This window comes from Chionomys nivalis, chromosome 1 (genome assembly GCF_950005125.1).
Source record: "Chionomys nivalis chromosome 1, mChiNiv1.1, whole genome shotgun sequence".
NCBI classification, from domain to species: Eukaryota; Metazoa; Chordata; class Mammalia; order Rodentia; family Cricetidae; genus Chionomys; species Chionomys nivalis.
The window spans coordinates 172,544,454-172,567,416 of record NC_080086.1 but is presented as its reverse complement, the minus strand read 5'-3'; the positions used below and the strand labels follow the sequence as shown (position 1 = coordinate 172,567,416).

Below are 22,963 nucleotides of genomic sequence, written 5' to 3'. Positions count from 1 at the left end.
CAGTTGTGAGCCAGTCAGATGTGGGTGCTGAGGACCTAACTTGGGTCATTTGCAAGAACAGTCCGTGTGCTTAACTGCCAAACTGCCTCTCTGGCCCCTAGCATGCTCATCTTAAAGACGCTCCTGTTCTGGAGTGTTAGAGATGGTGGATACAGGGTATGCGTCTGCCAAACTGGCCTTCGTCCTCAGGTCCAAGGGTTTACTTTCCACCAAACCCTCTTTGAGGCTGCTTGCCTGTGACAGAGAAATGGTAGTCTGACGCTCCATCTTTTCTGGGGTGTGCTCCAACTCTTAGCAGGCCCTGTGGGTTACGTATTAGTCAACTCTCTGTTTCTATAACAAAATACTTGAAGCTGGGTGCTTTCGTTACTCTTTCTGTGGCTGTGATAAAATATTTTGACAAAAGCAACCCAAGGGAGGACGGGTTATTCTGGCTCACAGTTCGAGGATGTGGGCCATCCTGAGGGAAGTCTTGAAGCAGCTGGTCACTTGCATCTGTAGAAGGGAGCCACGGGTACCCGTGTTCACTGCATTTCTATTTTCGTCCAGGTCCTAAGCCTGAGGCCACTTCCTCTAGGTGGGCTCTTCCCACCTCACCTCTACAGCTCCTCACAGGTGTGCCCAGAGGCTTGTCTCCTGGGTAATTTTAAGTCCAGAGAGGTTAATATTTACCATTAACTGACACACTGGAACACATACAAAGAAAAAAAAAGATTTATTTCACTCATAGCTTTGGAAGTGGACAATCCAAGATTGGGCGGCCCTGTCTATTCTGCCTTTGGGGAGGGTTCCTGTGTGTGGCGTTATGGAGGTAGCGTATGTGAGAAGGGGGGATCATGTGGCAAGACGGGATGCCAGAGTGACTAGGGTGCCATGCTCCGTCTTTTAAACTTACTTTCTTAGGAACTGACTCCACAAAACCGACTTCCAGGGCCCCATTAGATCCGACCTCTTAAAGCCTGCTACCTTTCAACTGGAGATCAGACTTGAATCTGTGGGGCATGTACAAACCCTATCTGAACCATGGCAGCTTCAGCGGAGAAGCCAAATTAGGCTTCCTGTAGGGCTCTCTGCAGTTTTCATGGGATGCTGTTAGCTGCCTACTTCCAGGACCCCAGGAGGAGGGCTAGGGTGGAAAGGCGTGAGACTCGGGTACTGGCATCTTACCCAGTCTGGGTTACCTGTGTTGAGAACAGCTCTGGAGTGAGCCTTGTCTTTTGTACCTGGCCTAGCTCTTCCCTGAACTTTCCAGAACTAAGTGAAACACTGGAAGTCCATCCGGATTGAACCGGTTTTCTGGTGAGGAGCCTCCACGTGAGCCTCACATTTAGTTCCCTGTGACAGAGCCATTTACTCTGTCAACAGGTCCTTCAGCCCACATCCCTCTCCAGCAGCTCCGCCGGCATTCACTCCTGTCAGGAGTGACGCATGTGACAGAGTCGAGTGCGGATTCATTTGGCTGTCACCTAGCAACGCCTAATGGCTCCGCTGGCTCTCTGCGAGCTGAGAGCTCAAAGATGGCTTTTCAGGCCTAGCCTTCTCCCACCCACGCAGGACTTGGGGGCCCTCTTCCCCTGCCAACGCTGCAGAAGCTGAATGATGCATAGGAAACAAGAGCAGGATAAGCGACAGGAGGGGGGGCTGCCACTAAACAGGCTTCTTCCGGGCGCTCTCAGGGCCCGCTAGGCAGCCATGAATCTCCGGTTGAGCCTCATACCCTACCTAGTCCACATTCAATTCCACTGCAAAACACATGTGTGGGGGTGGGAGGAATAGTTAGTGCACTCATCCCGGCCTCCCAGGATAGAGGGTCTGTTCCCAAAAATTCCCCGCTCTTCCAGGCATGAAGGTTCCCTCCGTCGGGGTGTCAGCCCTCGCCTTTGACAGTGAAGAAGTGTTTCTTTATGTCTTGAGTTAGCCTGGAGCCTCACTCAGGGACATTCCTTTCTGTAAAAATATATATGTTTTTCATTATAAAGTAATATGACCACATTGCAGAAAACAGATACAAGAGGGGAAAAAGTAAGCCATCCATAATCCCATGACCCAAACGAGCCCTGGCAGCGTTTACTTGATTTCCGTTGTCTGTTTTGCTTCCAATCCATCTGCTTTTCCCATACTCGTAATCATGGCGTACATACAATCCCACGTCCCGCTCCTTCACTTAATATCCCCCTTAAAGTTAGACATAAGCACTTTTCCATCCTTGCCACACAGCCTTGTTTTTAATGGCTATACATTATAACCAAAGACTAGACTATTTCCTTCCATGCAGCACAGCCCTGTCTGGGATGGTGGGTTTGGGGGTCTACTTGCCAGCTGAGAGCTTACCATATTCGCCCTCTCCCTATTCCTTCCTCTTCTCCAGGGACCAAGTTTTTAGGATCAATGTCAGAAATGAAGACGAGATCAGAAAACTGACTCAGCTAGTGAATTCGGACCACTTTAAGGTATGTGGTTCTTCTTCGTCCTCTGGAATGTTCCGAGTTTGAGGGGGAACAATCCTTGTGTTTGTTTTTTTTTTCCTTGTGTTTGTTTTTATCCCTGCGCGTTTTCCGTTCATAATGAAGTATTAGCTAACATGCCAGTCACGCGGGTGGGCAGCGAGTGAGCGAGGTGCAGGGGAGAAGGCCTGCGGGGCTCAGTGTTGCTGCTTTGTTAGTTGGGAGGCCTGAGCTGCGGGCTCCGGCTTGCTGCAGCCTTGATGTCTCTTAGGCTTTGTGTTAGGTACTGGGCCGCATGTCTGACCAGCTATGCCGGTGAAATTGGGGGTGTCTGTCCCCAGGCAGGACTCAGGGGTCACCCTGGCTTCCGACAGTGGTTCTAAAGAACCTGAGCTCGTGTCGTGTTTTACCCGAGCTGTTTTTTAACCTGATGCGTTTCTGTTCACCTCAGCTCAATGTCTGGAAATCTCCCTCCACTTTTGGTCGGCCTGTGGACATCCTCGTCCCCTCTGTCAGCCTGCTGCCTGTCAAGTCCTTCCTGAAGTCCCAGGGCTTAGACTACTCGGTGACAATTGAAGACCTCCAGGTGGGTAGGCCAGGAACTCTCGCTGGTCTTGCATAATAAGATGAAGCCACCAATAAGACTGGACTGGGAGGTTTTAAGAATGTCCAGTGTCATCCTTTCTCGCCTCCCAGGTGAAGAAGTTGAGACAGATGGAAGCAGAGTGTAATAATTCGTTCCGGGGCGAGCGTGCTGTAGGGATAGGTAGCTGCACAGATCTCCATCTAAGTCCTGACTTGCTAACCACTAGTCTGTGTCCTTGGGCAAGCGTGTACCCTCATGAGCCTCCATCTCATCCTTGCCGTAATGGTGATCATGATTCCCACTTCAACTGTTTATAGAGGTAATGCTTCTATCAACTATATAGAATACATCTAACAGTAGCTGGCACACCATAGATGCTTCCGTAGGTAATCATTCATCTTCCTTTTTCATATCTGAAGTTAGAAGACAAGTGTGTGTGTGTGTGGGGGGTACTGGGAACCAATCAGAAGAGGTGTCTTTTGAGAAAGAGCGGGAATGTCACCAATAGCTCCCAGCAGAGGGAACTGCACCATACAGCCCCACAACCTACATTCAACAGCAGGACGGTGCCCCTGACTCACGCTCTCTCCTTCACCGAGGAGGGTTATGGACTAATTGTTGATTTGGCCCGGGTTTTTCCTGATGGTGTGAGCAGCTGTGAGCTTATTAATCATCCTCACATGGCGCAGACATCTGCCAGGAACCTTCAAAGTATGAGTGCTTATAAGAATTTTTTTGTTTCTGAATGGCTTCCCAAGCTGTGTGCTTCAGAGCCACTGGATACCAGATGCGAGCTGATGCCTAGAGATTTCATACTGTAGAAAAGCCGAATTGCGCACATGTTACTTCCAGGGAGCAAGCGGGTTTTGCGGGGGGATAATGTAAATTGAATATTAAAAAGCAAGGTTTTATAGATATATGGAAAAATATCTGAACCTCCCTCTTTTTTTTAAAATGAAAGGCAGGATGGTTTGTTATTAATTTTAATTGTGTCACACCAGCTGCATAATCAACACACATAATTATAGACAGCTCTTCTTCTGGGTATGAACATTGCACTAGTTTTACATGCCGAAAAGTTTCAATAGAACCAAGAATGTTAAGGAGTAAAGACCTTAAGCTTATGAACGCTGATAATTCCATTGTCTTACCCCACAGAATTAATGGAAACCCTTGGGAATTAGTAGCATTAGAATGTGATGTAGTTAAGATAAAAGAAATTTTAGCTGTATGCAGCATGAACTTACCTTCTCTTGAATTGTAATCTCTGGTTTGTATAATTTGCGGTCTCTAGCCCCTTTAGACCTCGGACATTTGTGTTGCTTGTTACCCTGAGGGTGATGCCATCTTGGCCAATCTGTGCACCCAGATAAACCTATATCTCCAGGGGATCCCTTCTTCACCATGTTGCTGGTCTTTTTAATTTTTTTCAGGCTCTTTTAGATAATGAAGATGAAGAAATGCAACACAGTGAAGGGCAAGAGCGGAGTGGCGACAGCTTCAACTACGGATCTTACCATTCCTTGGAAGCTGTAAGTGTTTCAAAGCACGCTTGAGGCCAACGCTCTCCGCTTGCCCGGCTTTGTAACCTCTCTCCTTCCATCCAACTTCAGCACGGTGTCACTTCATGGAAGGGGCTAAAATGTGTGCACTTTAATGCCTTCCCCTCTGGTTGTTTAACCCCCACCAGCACCTATGTGCCCGTGAAACACAGCTGCAGTTTCCCCGCTCAAGCAGCCTTTTAAAGGAAACCATGATATAATGACGGTCGTCCCAGTCCTTGTAATTCAGCCTTCTCCCCCATTGGAATCCCTAGAACAGAATCAAATGCCATGTACTCCGGGCAAGCAGACAAGCGGTTATTTCCAAGGTTAACCAAATATTTCCACTCATTTATCATGACTCCCTATACTGTATACCCGTTCCACGGTGCAATTTGGTGCTGTGTGTAGTTAGAAACCACTTTATATAGCTGACTTTCAAGGTAAGCCAAACTTTCAAATGAAAAACTTGGAGCTGAATAATTTCATATGATACTGGAACTTGAGAAGTCAAAAGGGACCTCAGAATTCACAACGTGGGTCTCTTTTGTCCCAAGTGTCTCTTTCGTTAGCTTGCAGAGTCTCCTAGCTCAGGACCTCCTCCCAAATCTAAACTGCTCATCTCCCTCCTCTACCTTAATACGTGCTGTTCTTTATGTGCAGACACCATGTTCCTGGCAACTTTTTCATGAGGCGTATACCTCAAGTTGTTTTTCTTCCAGATGAGGGATTAGTTCAAAGGCTGGCCAACTATTTCTACTTCTTTCCCATGGTTGTCAGTAGCTTTGTTTATTGTATACACTCCCAACAGTTCTGCCCCTTGAGCCCTCTTGTGACCAATGACATACATCTGCAAAACAGCTGGATAAAGTTAGGAGTTCAGTTCAGTCTCGGGCTACGGGTGAAAGCAGAGCTCAGGGCCCACACAGGGATCAAACCCATAATACATTAGCCTCACTAATGTGGTGCCCTCCCCAGCTGGGCTAGCGCGTTGCAAATGTCAACCAGGGACCAAGAGAGGCCATCTACTTACCTTTCCAGCTGTCTGTCTGTCTCACTTTCTCATCTGCTTGCTTCTGTTCCCATTGACTTGGGTGCCCCTTGTACAGTGAAGTGACCTCTAGCTAGCTCTTGTTCCCAGAGGCCTGTGACTGTGCCCTCTTTCTCTCTTGGCCAGCTCATTCGGTGTTCTTCCTAAAACCAACTCTGAGCAGCTCTTGTCCTGGTACCACTTAGGTTATTCTAGGTCTCCAATGGGAATCCCATGTTTGCTGCTGCCAGGGTTTCTGATTTCAAGTCTTTATGTGGCGATGGTTGACATGTGAATTTGCACCTCGCATCTGGTATAGCTTGGAGGTTTTTAAAACAATTTTCCATTTATCTACCTATATATTTCTTGCCTATTATCTATCTCCCTCTCATCTGTCTGTCTATCTATCTATCTATCTATCTATCTATCTATCTATCTATCTATCTATCTATCTATGTGTATGGGTGTTCATGTGCCATGGAACTAACGTGGAAGTCAAGAGGACAACCAGTTTTCTCCTTCCATCATATGTGTGCCAGGAGTCAAATGCAGACCTCACGTTGTCAGACATGGTAGCTTGTGCCTGCTAAGTCATCAATGGCCCCAGTCTGGTGTTTAAGCTCTCTCTCTCTCTCTCTCTCTCTCTGTCTCTCTGTCTCTGTCTCTGTCTCTGTCTGTCTCTCTCTCTCTCTCTCTCTCTCTCTCTCTCTCTCTCTCTCTCTTCCTTTCTTTCTGTTTTTGAGACAGGGTCTCTCTGTGTAGTTCTGGCTGTTCTGGAACTCACTCTGTAGACCTGGCTGGCCTCAGACTCATAGAGATCCTCCTGCTTCTGCAGCCTGAGTGCTGGGATTAAAGGCGGACTGCACCACAGTCAGCTTGTTTTAACTTTTTGTGGGTGACTCTCTTTTTCTCATGGCCCATGGCATCTACTCTGCTTTTCTTCCATCTCTAGAGTCTATGGGTTGGAAGAATTTTCAAGATGTTCCCCCGCCCCTTTGTTTTGAGACAAAGTCTTACATAGCATGTTGGCATGGCCTCCAATTCCCCGTGTAGTTGAGGATGACCTGGAACTCAGGATCCTTCTGCTTTCTGAATGCTACCATTATAGGTGTGTACTACTGCCCCTGGGGATCGAACCCAGTGGCTCATGAATGCTCAACAAGTATTCTGTTAACTGAGTTACATATTCAACCTTCCAAGACCTTTGTGTGATAAACAAGAATTTTATTCCTCTGTTACTCTCTCCCTTATTTATTATTTTTATGAGACAGGGGCTCTCATTGAACCTGGGCTCAGTGATTAGTTAGACTGGCTGGCCAGTGGGCCTCAGGGATCCTCCTGTCTGTGCTTCCCATCACTAGAGTTACAGTGCACACCACCACGCCCATTTTTCTTCTTTCTTATAAATTGTTTTTATTGAGCTATATATTTTTCTCTGCTTCCCTCTCTTTCTCTCCCCCCCCCACTCTCTCCCCTGGTCCTCATACTCCCAATTTACTCAGGAGATCTTGTCTTTTCCTACTTCCCAAGTAGATTAGATGCATATATGTCTCTCTTAGGGTCCTCTTTGTTGTCTAGGTTCTCTAGGATTATGATTTGTAGGCTGGTTTTCTTTACTTTATGTCTAAAAGTCACTTATGAGTGAGTACATATGATATTTGTCTTTCTGGGTCTGGGTTACCTCACTCAATATGATGTTTTCTAGATCCATCAATTTGTCTGCAAATTTCAAGATGTCATTATTTTTTTCTGCTGTGTAGTACTCCATTGTGTATATGTACCACATTTTCCTTATCCATTCTTCGGTCAAGGGGCATAAAGGTTGTTTTCAGTTTCTGTCTGTGACAAACAATGCTGCTATGAACATAGTTGAGCACATGTCCTTGTGGTATGGTTAAGCATCTTTTGGATATATACCCAAAAGTGGTATTACTGGGTCTTGAAGAAGGTCATTTCCTAATTTTCTGAGAAATCACCACACTGACATCCAAAGGGGTTGTACCAGCTTGTATTCCCACCAGCAATGCAGAAATGTTTTCTTTACCCCAAACTACCTATGAGTGAGTACACGTGATAATTGCCTTTCTGTATCTAGATTACCTCACTCAAAATAATGTTTTCTAGCTCCATTCATTTTCTTGCAAAATTAAAGATGTCATTATTTTTTTTCTGCTGTGTAGTACTCCATTGTGTAAATGCACCACATTTTCCTTATCCATTCTTTGGTCATGGGGCATTTAGGTTGTTTCCAGGTTCTGGCTATGACAAACAAAACTGCTATGAACATAGTTGAGCACATGTCCTTATGGCACGATTAAGCATCCTTTGGATATATACCCAAAAGTGGTATTACTGGGTCTTGAGGAAGGTTGTTTCCTAATTTTCTGAGAAATCGCCACACTGACATCCAAAGGGGCTGTACCAGCTTGCATTCCCACCAGCAATGCAGAAGTGTTCCCTTTACCCCACAATCTCTCCAGCATAAGTTGTCATCAGTGTTTTTGATCTTGGTCATTCTTACAAGATGGAATCTCAGAGTTGTTTTGATTTGCATTTCTCTGATGGCTAAGGATGTTGAGCATTTCCTGAAGTGTCTTTCAGTCATTTTAGATTTCTCTGTTAAGAGTTCTCTGTTTAGGTCTGTACCCCATTTTTTTAAATTGGATTATTTGTTCTTTTGATGACCAGTTTCCTGCCTAGCTTTTTATGTGGTTTTTGGGAGCCTGGGCTCAGGTCCTCTTGCATGGTGAGCATTTTATTCATGGAGTTCTCTTTATATTTCTTATTTTATTTTAGCTTTTTTTCTGTCTTTTTTTGAGACAGGGTTTCTCTGTGTAGCCCTAACTACCCTAGAACTTACTCTGTGACCAGGCTGGCCTTGAACTCACAGAGATCTACCTGTCTCTGCCTCCTGAGTACTAGGATCAAAGGCATACCACATGTGGCTTCTTTTTTTATTTTATATTATACTTTATTTGTATTGTTTGTGTGGGGGACACATACACATTGTGAATGTTTTTGTTTTGTTGTTGTTTTGTTTTGTTTTTTGGTAGAGAACAATTTAGCGAGTCCTGTCATTCAGAGCATTGGTAGGCAGGCCTATTCTGATGATCCAGTCCAGCATGATGCCAAGAGCCACACTTTGGAGCAGTATCTGTTTAAGTCTCTCTGCTTTACCTAAGTGGACTACAACTTTGCAGACAACTGACATGTGTATCCTCTAGAAAACTGCAGAAAGTAGCTGTGCAGGCAATCCCCTGTCATAGCACTCCATGCCAGTAATGCGGCCAACCCCAAGGTTCGACAAGGAACTCGAGAGTGACAAGACTCACAGATACCCATCCAATAATGGAATAGAATTATTGTTTATTCTTTTAATTTTTGCTTTTTTCAAGAAAAGATTTCCCTGTATAGCCCTGACTGTTCTGGAACTTACTCTGTAGACCAGACTGGTCTCGAACTCACAGAGATCCATCTGCCTCTTCTTTCTGAGTGCTGAGATTAAAGGCGTGCGCCACCACTGTGTGGCTTGCACGATGGAACAGAATTTTAAAATATCATTGAGTAGTGGCGAATTCGTGTTATTGCAGCTTTTGCAAGAGCGAGGTGGGAAGACTCCAAGTTCAGGACTAGGGTGGGCTACATAGGAAAACCGCAACTCAAAAAAATTAAAAAAAAAAAACCTTTAAAAAGTGTCCTTGGTTCACTTTTCCACACTTCAGATTTACCACGAGATGGACAGTATTGCCACAGACTTCCCCGACCTGGCAAGCAGAGTGAAAATCGGAGAGACATTTGAAAAGCGACCCATGTATGTTCTGAAGGTGAGGCCTAAGGCCCTTCCAAGGGTCCTGACTTGACACAAACTTCTGGATGGTCATTTCCAGTACCCAGCTAAGGTCTGCCAAAGAGAGGCCAGCTTTATAACCCCATGGTTCTCAGGAAGGGATTGTAGTTTCAAATCATCTTTGCTTAATCAGATATTTTGATCTGATTGAATCCCCTGTTCTTGTCTGTAGGGGTGTTAGAAAGAGCATATCCCATTCTGAGAGGCTCAAAGGAGAGGCCGTTAGTGTTCCTTAAGACTCTCAGAGGCCCACAGTCTGCCTTCACTCCCAACTAGCCAGTTAGGCACAGAACTCAGGTCGCTTACATCAGAGTAGATGTAACTCTAAGTCCAGCCTTGGGTTGTTGGCTGCATGGAGCCCCATTTCCAGATATTTCTAACAGATTCACGTCTGTCTTGGCAAAAGAGGTAGAGAGCTATGACAATGACATAAATTACGTAAATAATCCAGCTGAATGCATGGAAAGTAATTTGGGCATAAAAACCACGGAACAACTGGGGATGCTAAGAGTTCGCCAAGCCCTTAGCAAATAGCTGGCAGGAGGGGAGACATACCGCTGAGCTGGCTCCTTTAAAATAATTATATTTAGATTATTTGCCCATCTGATAGAGACCCTGGCTTCATTAGCACCAAGCTCTGACCCACAGAACCCCGGTGCAACGGCAAAGGCAGCAGTAGAATTCATTACCACTATTTACAAAGAGCTATAGTGAAGCTCCCTTTGCAATTTAAAACCGAATTCATTTATTACATCAGCAGAAGAGTCTGGTTCGTGCGCCCTTGTGTTTCTCTCTGTTGGGAGACCATTCGAGATCTTTCAAGGGACACACTATTCTTTTCCAAACACACTAGCATCCTGACCCACGATACCAATTGTTTCTCCTTTCCATTTGCTCTCAAAGCTGGAGAGGTTTGGGCTGCCCAGAGCCGCAGCCAACCAATTAAGCTCCCAGGTCACGGATAAGCCCGATAAATAGCCGGTGCCCTCAGGAACATTTGGTCTCTGAATTATCTTAAATGAATTAAATGAATAGGAGCGGGCTGGGGAGAGGAGAGGTGAGGAGAGACGGGGACTGGCGGGTCATTTTCTGGCCTCTCTTCCCTTCTGCAGTTCAGCACGGGAGGAGGCAAGAAGAGGCCTGCCATTTGGCTGAATGCGGGCATCCATTCCCGTGAGTGGATCTCACAGGCCACTGCCATCTGGACTGCGAGGAAGGTCATGCCGCCTGGAATTAGCCAAGGGTTCTGGTGGGCCTGGGGTAGGGGGGACAGATCCATCCTGTGTAGCTGGGCCCAGGGGATGAGGTAGGAAGCTACTGTGCACAGACTTAGTAGGCTGGCATCTTCTCAGGTGGGGGAAGTAAACCATCAAAGCTCCTCTGTCAGCCCTCTCCCTGTGGTAAAGTGACGTGCTTGCGAACAAGCTAACGGATTTCAAAGGTGGGCCCTGCGAAAGGGACCAGGGCCTCACTCAGTATCTAACTGAGATCCGTTTTACCTTCATCCCCTTCCAAGCTCTGCAGGGTCCCTGGGTTCTCATTTTGCTTCCAGATCCTTCAAGAAACTCCTTTGAGTCAGTGCCGAGGGGTGGGGGGGTGGGGGTGGGGGGGTAGGGGGTGGGGAGGGTGGGGGTGGGAATACGTGGAAGGAGAGAACAGAGCCACCTCCTGTCACTCGACCGTTAATATTCTCATGCAGTCCCATCCCCAGGCTTGAGGGACTCAGAGGGCTTTCCAGAGAGCCCATGGGGCTTCAGAGGGTAGAGGCCATCCAAGAGCATCCATCTTAGCAGGGTGCTGGGCATCTCAGGGAAACACCTGGATGGACCTACAACCCACTCTGCCATGATATCGCTGACAAGGGTGTTGCCTCTGCTTAGATTGTGACCGATTACCGAAAGGATCCAGCTGTCACCTCCATCTTGGAGAAAGTGGATATTTTCGTGCTGCCTGTAGCCAATCCTGATGGATATGTGTACACACAAACCCATGTGAGTAATTCCAAATGGCCAGGGCCTGGGCTCAACTCCCTGCTTGGATTCCATATTTTGCTAGTGCTTTTGGAGATGATTTTCATCAACGCGTGTGTTAGATGCTCCTTTGGGGTTTTTCTTTTCCAGTCATCCTCTGAGCCACCAGGGAATATATTATTACTATTTTAGAGAGAATAGTCTAAGGAACTCGCTATTGTGGGTCTTGAACAATTTTCAACGTTTTGCCTATCTTCTATTCATCTTTTTCTCTCCCACACAATTTATTTTCTTGACATATTTTAAAGCAAATCCCAGACATCATGTTATTTCATCTACAACGACCTTAGCATGCATCTCTAGCTGCTGATAATAATAATAAAAAACCCCAAACCCACTGCTGCATTGTCACCTTTGAAAAATTAGTGGAAGTTCTTTAATATCCTCTAACACTCCCCCATTATTATTTTTTTTTTTTTAAAAAAACCATCTCTTAGGAGTCAATTTGTCGAAGTCAGGATCCAATAAGGTCTGTGCACGGGAGCTGAGGCTGTGTCTCTGATGTCTTTATTCACCCAGCAGCACCCCAAACACATCCTTTTAAAATGTCATTCATTTGTTGGAGAAACTAAGTAATTTCCTGTATAATGTCTCACATTCCGCGTTTGGTTGATGGCTTCTTTGTTGTGCGATTTAATTTGTTCCCTTATTCCCTGGTTGAGAGCGTGATTGAATTCAGGTGACTGCCTTAGAATATAATAGGCCCCGTGTATGTCTGCGGCATGGGTGATGTTCAGTGGCCATTGCTTCCCTTTCTGCATGAGACAATAGGGATTCAATGTATCCAGATGGGACCAGCTTGATTCTTCTATAGAAAGTTCTCATCAGGGCAGTTTGAGGGGGTCACTGTCTTTTTGTTTGTTTGTTTGTTTTTATTTTAATTAATTAATTAATTAATTAATTTTTTGTGACAGTGTCTTACTATGTATGTGTTCCCGATTGGCTTGGAGCTATGTTAAGCAGGTTGGCTTCAAATGCACAGAGATCTACCTGCCTCTGCCTCTTAAGTATTGGGATTAAAGGTGTATGTCACCATACCTGGCCCCGAATTTCTTCTTAAAGCCAGAGTATGCACCATCTCCCCCGTGAGGGTTGACAGCAGAGTGCCAAGGCAGTGGAGACTAGAGTCTAGGCAGGACCCCATGCAGCTCAGCCCATCTGTTGTAGTCCTGTATCCTGACATACCTTGAATGTTTGGGGGCTATTTCAGAACCGATTATGGAGGAAGACACGGTCCCGGAACCCAGGAAGCCGTTGTATTGGAGCTGATCCAAACAGAAACTGGAATGCCAGTTTCGCAGGTAGGTGGGGAGACAGAGTCAACTCCCACAGCACTGGATGAAGCTGTCCACGAATGCCTGCAGTGTGGGATAGGAAACCAGTTTTCCTTCTGGTCTTCTTCCATTCACTGCGAGACCCCGGGACCTCCCTGAGGCTCTCTGTGTCTGTGTGTTCTGTTTTGTTTTTAAGTCTTATTGTTGTAATTTTGAAAGGGAATGATTCAATAATCTCTGTCCTCCTGAGAAAACAGCGGGTCAGACGGTCTTTGCATTATGATTATGACTATGTTAATTTCAAATATTTATTTATTTACCTAATTGATTTGTTGTGGTGAGCCTTTGCACATTCTAGTCGAGTGCTCCACCACTGAACTGCTTTTTACACTAATATTTTAAAAACCACACGCATCTTTGATACACGATGCCAAGGCCCCTCTTTAACCCTGGCCATTCCAGCTTTGCCTGGGCAAATTGTGGCGGAGTGGAAGGGTTCCTGCTGGCAAGCCAAAAGAGAACAGTTAGCACTGTTACTTTAATGAGCAAGAGCCTGTAACAAAACTTAAATTCTAGCAGACCCTCTTCTGCTTGCTAGTGTTAATCAGCAGCTAGCAGACATGGAAAGCAAGAATGAGGTGATCTGGATTCTGGGATCCAGCCACTTAAAAGCCATTCCCACAGAAGTACCCCCTATTGTACATGTATTTTGTTCTTCTTGCCCATCGAATGGATTTTTGTTCTTGAAACTCAAGGATAATCTCAAGATTACATAACTGATAGAAAATATCACCAAATAAACTTCACCCTCCAGTTTTAAATTCACGAGCTCAAGGCCAATGTAAAATCTGTGTATGAAACCCTGTGTTGAAAACAAAAACAAAACAAAATAAATTATATGTATTTATTTTACTTTTTTGCTGTACCAGGAATCAAATCCAGGTCCTGTGTGTTCCAGGCAAGCTCTTTACCATTGAGCTACACCCTGGTATCCCAGTATTTTGTTTTGAGTGGATTTATTTTAATTATATAGAACTGTCATAAAAATCACAGGGAAAATAATGATTGCAGGATGGTAACCAGCTAGCCAGTCAGTCAGTCACTCAGTCATGACTGTCTCTCTCTCTCTCTCTCTCTCTCTCTCTCTCTCTCTCTCTCTCTCACACACACACACACACATGTACACACACGCACACACACACACATGCATGCACACACGCACGCACGCACACACACACACATACACACGCACGCAAACTCACATGACAAGGCATGCTTTCCTGTGAAACAATGCAGAAAGCAATCTATCTAAATACCTGTTAAGTAATCAAGAGATTTTTTTTTTTTAACCACAACAATAGATTTTTTTTTTGGCAGCAGCTGGCCATTAAGACCTGAACCAATAGAATAAGTTAACACCAGAATAAATGGAGTCATTTTCATTATCTATTGGTATTCATATTAATTATCAAGCATACTTATTAATTACAACTTGTTCTTGAGTGTGACATTAATTATTTATGACAACTGCTATCAGCACAGTACGAGGTCAACTCTATCCACTTAAAAAAGTCACAATACTTTTCCTTCTCATTTGTAGCAACGTCCCCCGCCCCCAAACTCCCTCCTTGTCCCTTCCCCGGAATCTGTACCTGCCATGAATAGATTCTTAGGGGCATCTTGATAAATACCTGTCTACCATTCCGGTCAGACTTGGGGTTGATATAGTCCTCATGTCTGTCTTCTTGGCCTTTGGGTTACTTGTTACCGATCAACTCTCCTCCGCAGGAGAAGGGGCCAGCCATAACCCCTGCTCTGAAGTGTACCATGGCTCCCACCCCAATTCTGAAGTGGAGGTGAAATCAGTGGTGGATTTTATTCAAAAGCACGGGGATTTCAAATGCTTCATTGACCTGCATAGCTACTCACAGCTGCTGATGTATCCCTATGGGTACACAGTCAAGAAGGCCCCAGATGCTGAGGAGCTGGTAAGTGACGGAGGGTTGCTGCCTAGTCCCTGACCGCTTGACTTTGGCCCAGACAAGGTGACTGACTGAGCTATATAGCTTTCGAGGGCAAATACAGGCGCCTTAGAGAATATTTCCCTGCGCTTTGATTTGTGACATCAGACCCAGGAGGGACAGAAAGAAGATAGTCCCTCTCTCATCTCTCTGAGTTCTAAGCCTTTGTCCAGCCTGCACACTTGATTTTCTAACTAGAACATGACACAGGTTCGCTACTTGTTAAAGACCATGGCGCCGTAATGGGAAGGGGAGGCGCCTTCGCTCTGGTTAAAGGACATAGGTCATAGCCTGGGGGTTCTGTGTCACAGCCATGACTCACTCCTGGAATAGGAAAGGTACCTATAGGTGGGCCAGTAGGAGTAGAAGTGGCATCTTCAGGATAGCTGCAGGCCTTTGCCCCCATGCTGGTCTGGTCTGCTGGGGCTCCACCCTGTTTCCAGGCCACCGCTAGCCCACAAGTCTGTGTGTTGAAGAAGCCCCACCTAGGCTCATGGCTAGATGTGGACCAAATTTTGGTTCTCTATTCAAGGCCTTTCTCTTGAGCATACTTGGCCTTCGGTCGTGTTCCCGAACTCAACATTCCTCTCCTTTAGGATATCTCAGTACTCTGTCTTAACTAGATCCCCCCCACCCCCGGGGTTGGCAAGTAGCTCTCTAGGCCTTAGGAAAACTTGTGCAAAGCTCTTCCAGCCAGAGTCTCTAGCGCATGCTTCCCGACCGCTCACTGATGTCTGCTCACCTCCCAGGATGACGTGGCGAGGAGTGCAGCCGAAGCTCTGGCTTCCCACTCGGGCACGAAATACCAAGTAGGACCGACTTGCACCACCGTCTGTGAGTACGCCTGCGTGGGAGGTATTTAGAAGGTGCCTTGGGAGGAAGCTTGAAATGGGGCAGGAGGAATGATGCAGGCTTTACTTCCTTGTTATTGTCTGATTGTTTTAGTAGTTAGACCAGAATTATTTTTTTTATTGGTATTTATTGAGCTCTACAGTTTTCTTTGCTCCCCTCCCTGCCTCTCCCCTTCCTCCTTCAATCCTCCCCCAAGGTCCCAATGCTCCCAATTTACTCAGGAGATCTTGTCTTTTTCTACTTTCTACTTCTAGACCAGAATTCATGCTAGGACTTTGTGACAAATGGCTATTGTAGGCTGTCATCTTCATCTGGGTCACTACTGCTCACATGTGTTTATCATGTGCCCTTGATGAGTTAGGGCCCGTCAGCAGGTAGACTCTCCCTTCCTCATTTGGATTAAGATTCCTGACATGTTTTATCAAAAAGCTATCAAAAGCCTATCCGCCATTTTCGTATGTGTGTTTTAGTCTGCACACGTGCATGTATGTGCATGTGTGTACACATGTGTATATGTGCATGTGGGGGCCAGAGGTCAATGTTGGGTGCTGTCTAATCTCTGTTTCCTACTTTCTCTTCTGAGACTGGGTCTCTCACTGATTGGCTAGACTGGCTGGCCAGCAAGTTCCAGGGATCTGCTTGTCTCTGCGCACCAACACAAGGGTTACAGACCCACGTCACCATGTTTGCTTTGATCTGTGGGATCCAGACTCAGGTTCTCGTGCTTGAGTTGTTTCCCCAGCTCCCGATCCATTTTAGAGGAAACTCCCAGCTTTGTGTCGGGAGATGGGTGGTAGTGATATAGGTGTTAGAATGAACAAGAGGTAAGGAGTCCTCTAATTATGATTAGTATCTCGCAAAAAAGAAAAGAAATCTACATGGCCTTGAAGCTTGTCACCCACGGCCTCTTTTGGAGGACTTTATTTGTTCTGGTCTCATCTGGGCAGTTTCTGTTGACATCTTGCCAAGTCTCTTATTTTGGGAGTCTGTCTTCAAGAGATGGGGAAATGTCATGCGACGCAGCTCTGGCTAAATGGCAAGCCTGAGTGTGGACACGGGAAGAACAGTTCTGCTCCCTTGTAATGGAGTTGTCCCTCAACAGTGCCTTCTCCATAGCAACCACTGTCTCCTTTGCCTCTGATCTCCTCTCTCTCATCTCTGTGTGTGTAGATACAGAGCAACACAAAGCAGTTAGCACGATACTGGTGTTTGTCTTGCTAATTGCAGCAACAATCCATTAATTATTCATAGTTTATTGCTATTAGTGTGGTTAAATGGGAACTCTTCAAAGGACACATCTGGAGACTAGCTCCACCCTCCGCTTAATCAGCCAGGAGTGATGGCGGATGAGAGAGCGAGGGGAGACTTGCTAGGCGTCCCTTGAGGAGGTCTTCCCCAAGATCTTTGTGGGTCACCAGGGTCCCTGCTTTTGGGTCAGACATCAGTTTAAATAATGGCCTTGTTCTCCCACATCAAACGCATTCTTTCCCCCAGCGTGAGCTGTGTCAAGTCAAGGGATACTCACCAGATGCCTCAGAGGAGGAGGAGGAGGAGGAGGGCTCTCCCGAGGCTGTCTAAGAGCGGGAAAACTTCACATTGTTCCAGACTCTGTACTCTTCCAGGTCTTCTCTGCCTCTGCTGCTTTCTAGAAGAGGAGTTGGTTTTTGTATATTAGAAATCCGTCTCAGCAGGAGCTCTGGCATGTGCCACATCCGTGCTTGACATCTGTACCTTTAAGTGCTGGCTCTTCTTTAGCATCATCATTTTAGACGAAAGTAATTCACACTTTCTTGCCTTCTTAAACAGAACACAGAGAAAATACTTCAGCCCCTCCCCCACTTCCACAATTGAGTGGTTTTCTGAGGATTAATTATTACATCCTGAGGACCCGATATGTCATTTTGGGCTGTAAGGTCCTTCTGCTAACTAGCTTCACCCCATTTTTATGCTTTAAGTCTTGTGTCCGCTTTTTTTTTAATTAATGCTTTTTAAAGTTATTATAGAAAATAATGAGCTCCACAGTAGTGTTCTCATGCATATATGTCCTGCTCATACATGTCTGTTACATGGCACCCACCTCCTCCCACGGGTTTGTCTGCTCTTCAGAGTCTTACGTCTCCTTCCTCCTGTCAGGCTGTCATGGCCACTTGTCCTGTCCCCGAGCATCCCGCTCCTTTTCTCTTTACTGATTCTGATTCACTCAGGGCTTTTGAGCTGGTACGTGCTGGGGCTCATGAGACTATGATAAATCATGGTTTCTAAGGATGCTTGTGACAGCATTACTTATCAGCACGAAAGTCTGGTGTTCATCTAAAATGTCCACCAGGAGAGGGCCAGACCATAACACAATTGCTGCATTCATACAGGGGAGCATCAAGCTGCCCTTAAATTAATTAGGTGGATCAATGTGTACTAATGGGGAATGATCATCAAGTGTTAATTGAAAATTAGAACATGTAGAACAGTGTTAATAGTATATTCCCGCATGCACATGTGTGTACATACGTGCATGCATTCATGTGTGTTTGTGTGTGTGTGTTTTAAAAGATCTAGGGAGATAGCTTGGTTAGTAAGGGGCTCTCTTGCAAACATGAGGACTGAGTTTGATCCCTCAAACCTATAAAAACCAAGCATTGTGTTGTGCACATTTAAGCTCGTGCTAAAGAGATGGAGACAACTTAGCACCACCCGTGAGTTCCAGGCCAGTGGGAATCCCTGTCTTGAAACATACATTAGACAGCACTGAGGAACAGCATCTGAGGTTGACCTCCGGCCTCCACATGCATATACACACACATGCATATGCACATGCATTTGTACACATGAGCACCCATACATGTATATGTGCGAATACAAGCAAGAGTAGGTATACACTGAGTAAGGAATTAGATAAAATGAAGTTTATGAACATGATCACTTTGAATCCTATCTGCTTCCTTCAGATATCGTTCAAGTATGTTACGAAATATTTGAGTTTATCATATAAAGAACCAGAGGACATGCTAGGTACTGTTTGTGTTTAGCTGGAGCATTTTCTCAGGGCACACACGGATTTCTGAGAGCATAGCAGAGCCCATTCCATTCCTTTGGGAACATACAATCTCCGTGGAAGCTGTATCTTTAGGAAAGTGTGTCCATGAGAAATAGTTCTCAGGAATAAGGGAAAGGAAGGAACTGATCTTACATTATCAGATGTGTTAATCCACCAGATGGACCTCAAGTCGGTTGGATGGGCCACTTGAAAGGATATGGGCTTAAATTCCCAGCTCTGTCATGTTCTGCCTGTATTTCCTTAGCTGCTTTCCCACCCGGAGACCGGACTTTTCCCATCAATAAACTAAGGGCAGTAAAAAACCACTGGATTTTAAAGATAAAGATACCATGAGGGACCCGCTCATGGCAGATGCTGAGAAAAGAACATCTGCTATCGTCATCAGTTTATTAGTGATGATTGTCATTTTATGAGTGACAGTACATTTTCCACTTGTAGGTCAGTTCCTGCTCTAGTAGTGTGCCTGGGAAGAAGTAGAAAAATAGACCCCCTATGTCTTTCAAGTCTTCCGGCAAGGGAAGTCCCAAGGAATGTGTTTCCTTTTCCTGTGTATAAGTTATCTCTTGCTGTGTTAAAAAAAACAAAAAACAAAACCAGGCTAAAACTTCCCAGCTTACCGTGATAAACATTTCTTTTCTTACCCGATTTATGTGGGTCAAAAATTAAAAAAACATCTTATGGGGACAGCTCTGGGGCAGGGTCTTGCAGGAGGTCATAGTCAAGCTGTGTTCCCAGGATGCAGTCTAGCAGACTTCAGGGAGCAGTCTGCTTGTAGGGTGGCTCGCTCCAGTGCCCAGTGAATTAATGCTGATTCCTGGCAGGAGGTTGCATTTCTTCACTGAGCCTCTTCGTTGGGCACCCTGGGCATCCTTACAACAGTGGCAGCTGGTTCTCCCAGACCAGTGGCCCAAAGACAAGCAAGGCAGAGCCACACTGGCTCATATAACACATTTCTGCAGTAGCCTGTTATCTCCGGGTGTGAGGCCAGCCTTATTCTGTCTAAAAGAGGATGGCACAGGGCACCATTTCAAGGAGACAGGGATCGCTGGGGCTAGAGGGGGATGCCTGTCTCACTCTGTCCTGAACACGCTAGGTTTGAGTTTCCTGGAGGATTGCAGTGATCTAGTAAGAAAATGGGAATGGGGATTCCATTTTGTGGTATATGTATACATGTTATATGTTTGTGTTTATGCATGTTCACATGTATACATATATTTGAACATGCAGGTAGAGGAATTCACTGTCTTTTTCAATCATTTCCAACTTTATTGAAGCTGGGTCTCTTGAACCCAGAGTTTGTCGATTCAGCTAGTCTTGCTAGCCAGGCTGCTGCGAAGATACCGTCTCTGTCTCCTGAGCACTGTGGTTAGAAGTGGGCCACCATGCTAACCAACATTGTGTGGAGTCTAGGGATCTGAACTCTACTGCACAAGCTTGCCCGGCAAGCGGTTTGCCCACTGAGACATCTCCCCAGCCTTGGGAATGAGGATTAAAACCTCTTAGCTTGAGGCTTGAACAGAACTTCACGGTGTGGGATGGATAAGCCCTATGGATGGAACCAATGTGTCCTTTTGAACATATATGTCTTAGGACCTGGTGACTTCCAGAAAGAGCTCTGGATTCTAAGGAACTCCATCCTGTAATTGGACCGCCAGCTATCAAATAACACCAGGGAGACGTTATCAGTTCCCACTAGCTCTTATAACTTAAGCTAACCCATGTTTTTAGTAATCTACGTTCTACCACATGGCTTTTACCCCTCTCCCATTTTGTGTGTCCGACTGGTTCCACGTCTCGGTGGCATCTCCTGAGTGCCTCGATTCCCTCCTCTTTCTTTCTCTCCCCGGAAATCCCGCCTTTACTTCCTGTCTAGCTATTGGCCGTCCAGCTTTTCATTACACCAATGACAGCTGACAGCGACACATCTTCCCACAGCGCACAGATATCCCAGACACCATCCAGACAGAGCCCTAGCCCTTTCCCACAGCGCACAGATATCCCAGACACCATCCATACAGAAGTCGGTGTCAGTGGTATCCTCTTCTGACTTACAGACCCAGCCAGTGGGAGCAGCATCGACTGGGCATATGACAACGGCATCAAGTATGCCTTCACATTTGAGCTGAGAGACACTGGGCACTATGGCTTCCTCTTGCCAGCCAGCCAGATCATCCCCACCGCAGAGGAGACCTGGCTAGGACTGAAGACGATCATGGAGCATGTGCGGGACAACCTCTACTAGTCAAGGAGCATGCGTATTTCAGCCATAAGCCACCACCGAGGCCGCTGTTAAAGAAGATCACTTTTCCTGCGTGGATGGGAGCCTTCCTGGCTCAGCTGGCTCTCCGTCAGCACTGCTCCCTAGAGAACGACCTCTTGGTGGGCCCGTGAGGAGCTCTTCCATGAGTGTAATGCTTGGTCCTGCTTTGTTGCTGAGCCCCTGGTATGCCTCACTAACCATGCATGGTTGGGCAGGCCCCAGTCGTGGCATAGATATGGCTGCCCCACTTTCGGAACACCTTTGGTGGCTCTCTGGTCTCTACGTCTAGCCAGGCCAGGGATCTGGCTCCAGGGGGGACTATGGGAACTGCTGGGGGAAGACAGTGCTTATCTTTAGAACTCCTTGTATTTTCCCTCTTTCTGACTTTTTTTCTTTCTTTTTTCTTTTAGACAGGGTCTTACTATGTTGTCCATGCTAGCCTGAAACTCCTGGGTCAAACAGTGTTTCTACCTCAGTCTCCCCAAGAATGGGGCCCAGCTCAGAAACACACTTTTCTTTGAGGAACAAATCCTATTGAACCATCAACATTGGTCTTTCTGTCCTGCTTATTATTCCTACTCCTATTACTGTTGTTGTTGTTGTTATTGATAGGGCCTCTCTATGTAGCCATGGCTTTCCCGGAACTTACTATGTAGACCAAGGTGGCCTTGAACTTACAGTGAGGCGCCTGGCTCTGCCTCTGGAGTACATTAAAGAGATTAAAGATGGGCATCACCACACCTGGCTCCTCTTAATTTTTTTTTTTTTTTTGTTGGCTTGAGCACACAGCCAGGCTCTTGTCCAAGGCTCGGTGTTCAGATGATGTCCGTTATTGTCACCCTCTTCTCTTTATGTTTGGCGTTACTGAGACTCTCAGAAAGGTCAGTTGTACTATAGGTGATGCTCACATGGGTCACGGAGGAAACGGGGAGTAGACTGCAGGATCACTTGGTGAGCACCATTTGTCCCATTGGCCTCCTCTCCGTTCTGCCTTTTGAACTCACTTCAGAGATCTTGCCCTCACCCCACAGGCTCTAAATCATTCCTATAGCCTGGACAATCTCAGCACATTCCAGCTTGAGCCCTGGTGTCCCCTGTGTTTCCGCCTCCTGGCTTCTTTCCTCCTGTGTTCAAAGTCACCTTCTATTTGCTTCCTGGACCCTGAGTACCAACCGGGAACAAGACTTCATCAGCAGCCAGACACCTCCTGATCTCTCCTTAGCACTTACCATCTGCCCTGATTGTGTTGCGGTTTTCGTTTTTTGTGGGCCTTTTCCCCCCCTGTTTTCAATCATGTCTGTAAATCTTAACCTTCTGCCTAGGATTTGGGCAGCATCTGGTGTGTCCTCATAAGCCAATAAATATTCAATATAGGTTTATGATCATCCTTTATTCTTTGCTTTCACCTGAATGCAACTGAGCCACAGTCTTGAATATGCAGCTCTTTATAATGTCAAAAGTAAATTTGAATCCCTGTTCCTATCGCATGACATGTGCGCAGGCCTATTTCATCAGGCAGAGGGGCCTCTGGGGCAATGTTACCTTGGTGATTTCTCCCTGGCTGGTTCTAGTTCCTTGGTTTTCAGCCCAGAAGCTTGATACCCACAGCTTCCATGTTGATTAGACCCGGGGATGCTGACTCACGCCTTCCGAGCCCGGATGAGGCCGATGATAAAATCAGAATACGAATTTATTAATTTACATCATGGCATGTAACTGTTTAATGGGTTGGATCCTCACGTCGGCCTGAACAGTATATTCTCAGTACATTCTCTCCCTGTAGGCGAGATACATGGGCAGCCAAATTATAATCAGGAGGCTGCTTACCGAGCAGGCGTCGGAGCAAGGAAAGTTAATTACAGTCTATGATTAGAATTTTTAATGGCACCCAGCTCTAATAGAATGTCTATTAGAATATGTCTACTTCTATAACCAGAACACACCCGCCAGCTGGACGTCTTTGTACTCAACACAATGCTTGCCTCTGTGACCCACCTGTAACCTGGCTCCGTTTCTGGCCCCTGCC

The 22,963-nt window shown here is 46.0% G+C and overlaps 1 protein-coding gene across 1 annotated transcript; it reads left to right on the top strand.

Moving 5' to 3' along the window:
- Positions 1-2,128: 2,128 nt before the first annotated feature.
- Positions 2,129-21,212, top strand: Cpa4 (carboxypeptidase A4). Its single transcript, XM_057751632.1, has 11 exons — positions 2,129-2,133; positions 2,369-2,450; positions 2,896-3,030; positions 4,464-4,562; positions 9,324-9,425; positions 10,561-10,665; positions 11,329-11,439; positions 12,689-12,779; positions 14,541-14,740; positions 15,523-15,607; positions 20,732-21,212. Exons 1-11 carry the CDS (start codon positions 2,129-2,131, stop codon positions 20,917-20,919), a joined length of 1,203 nt encoding a protein of 400 aa, XP_057607615.1. The 3' UTR covers positions 20,920-21,212.
- Positions 21,213-22,963: the final 1,751 nt, after the last annotated feature.

Bases quoted from the DNA above. Each gene is read 5' to 3' on its own strand.
- Cpa4 (XM_057751632.1), top strand. The intron at 4,563-9,323 runs GTAAGTGTTTCA...TCCACACTTCAG, and splicing joins CTTACCATTCCTTGGAAGCT to ATTTACCACGAGATGGACAG. The intron at 14,741-15,522 runs GTAAGTGACGGA...CTCACCTCCCAG, and splicing joins CCCCAGATGCTGAGGAGCTG to GATGACGTGGCGAGGAGTGC.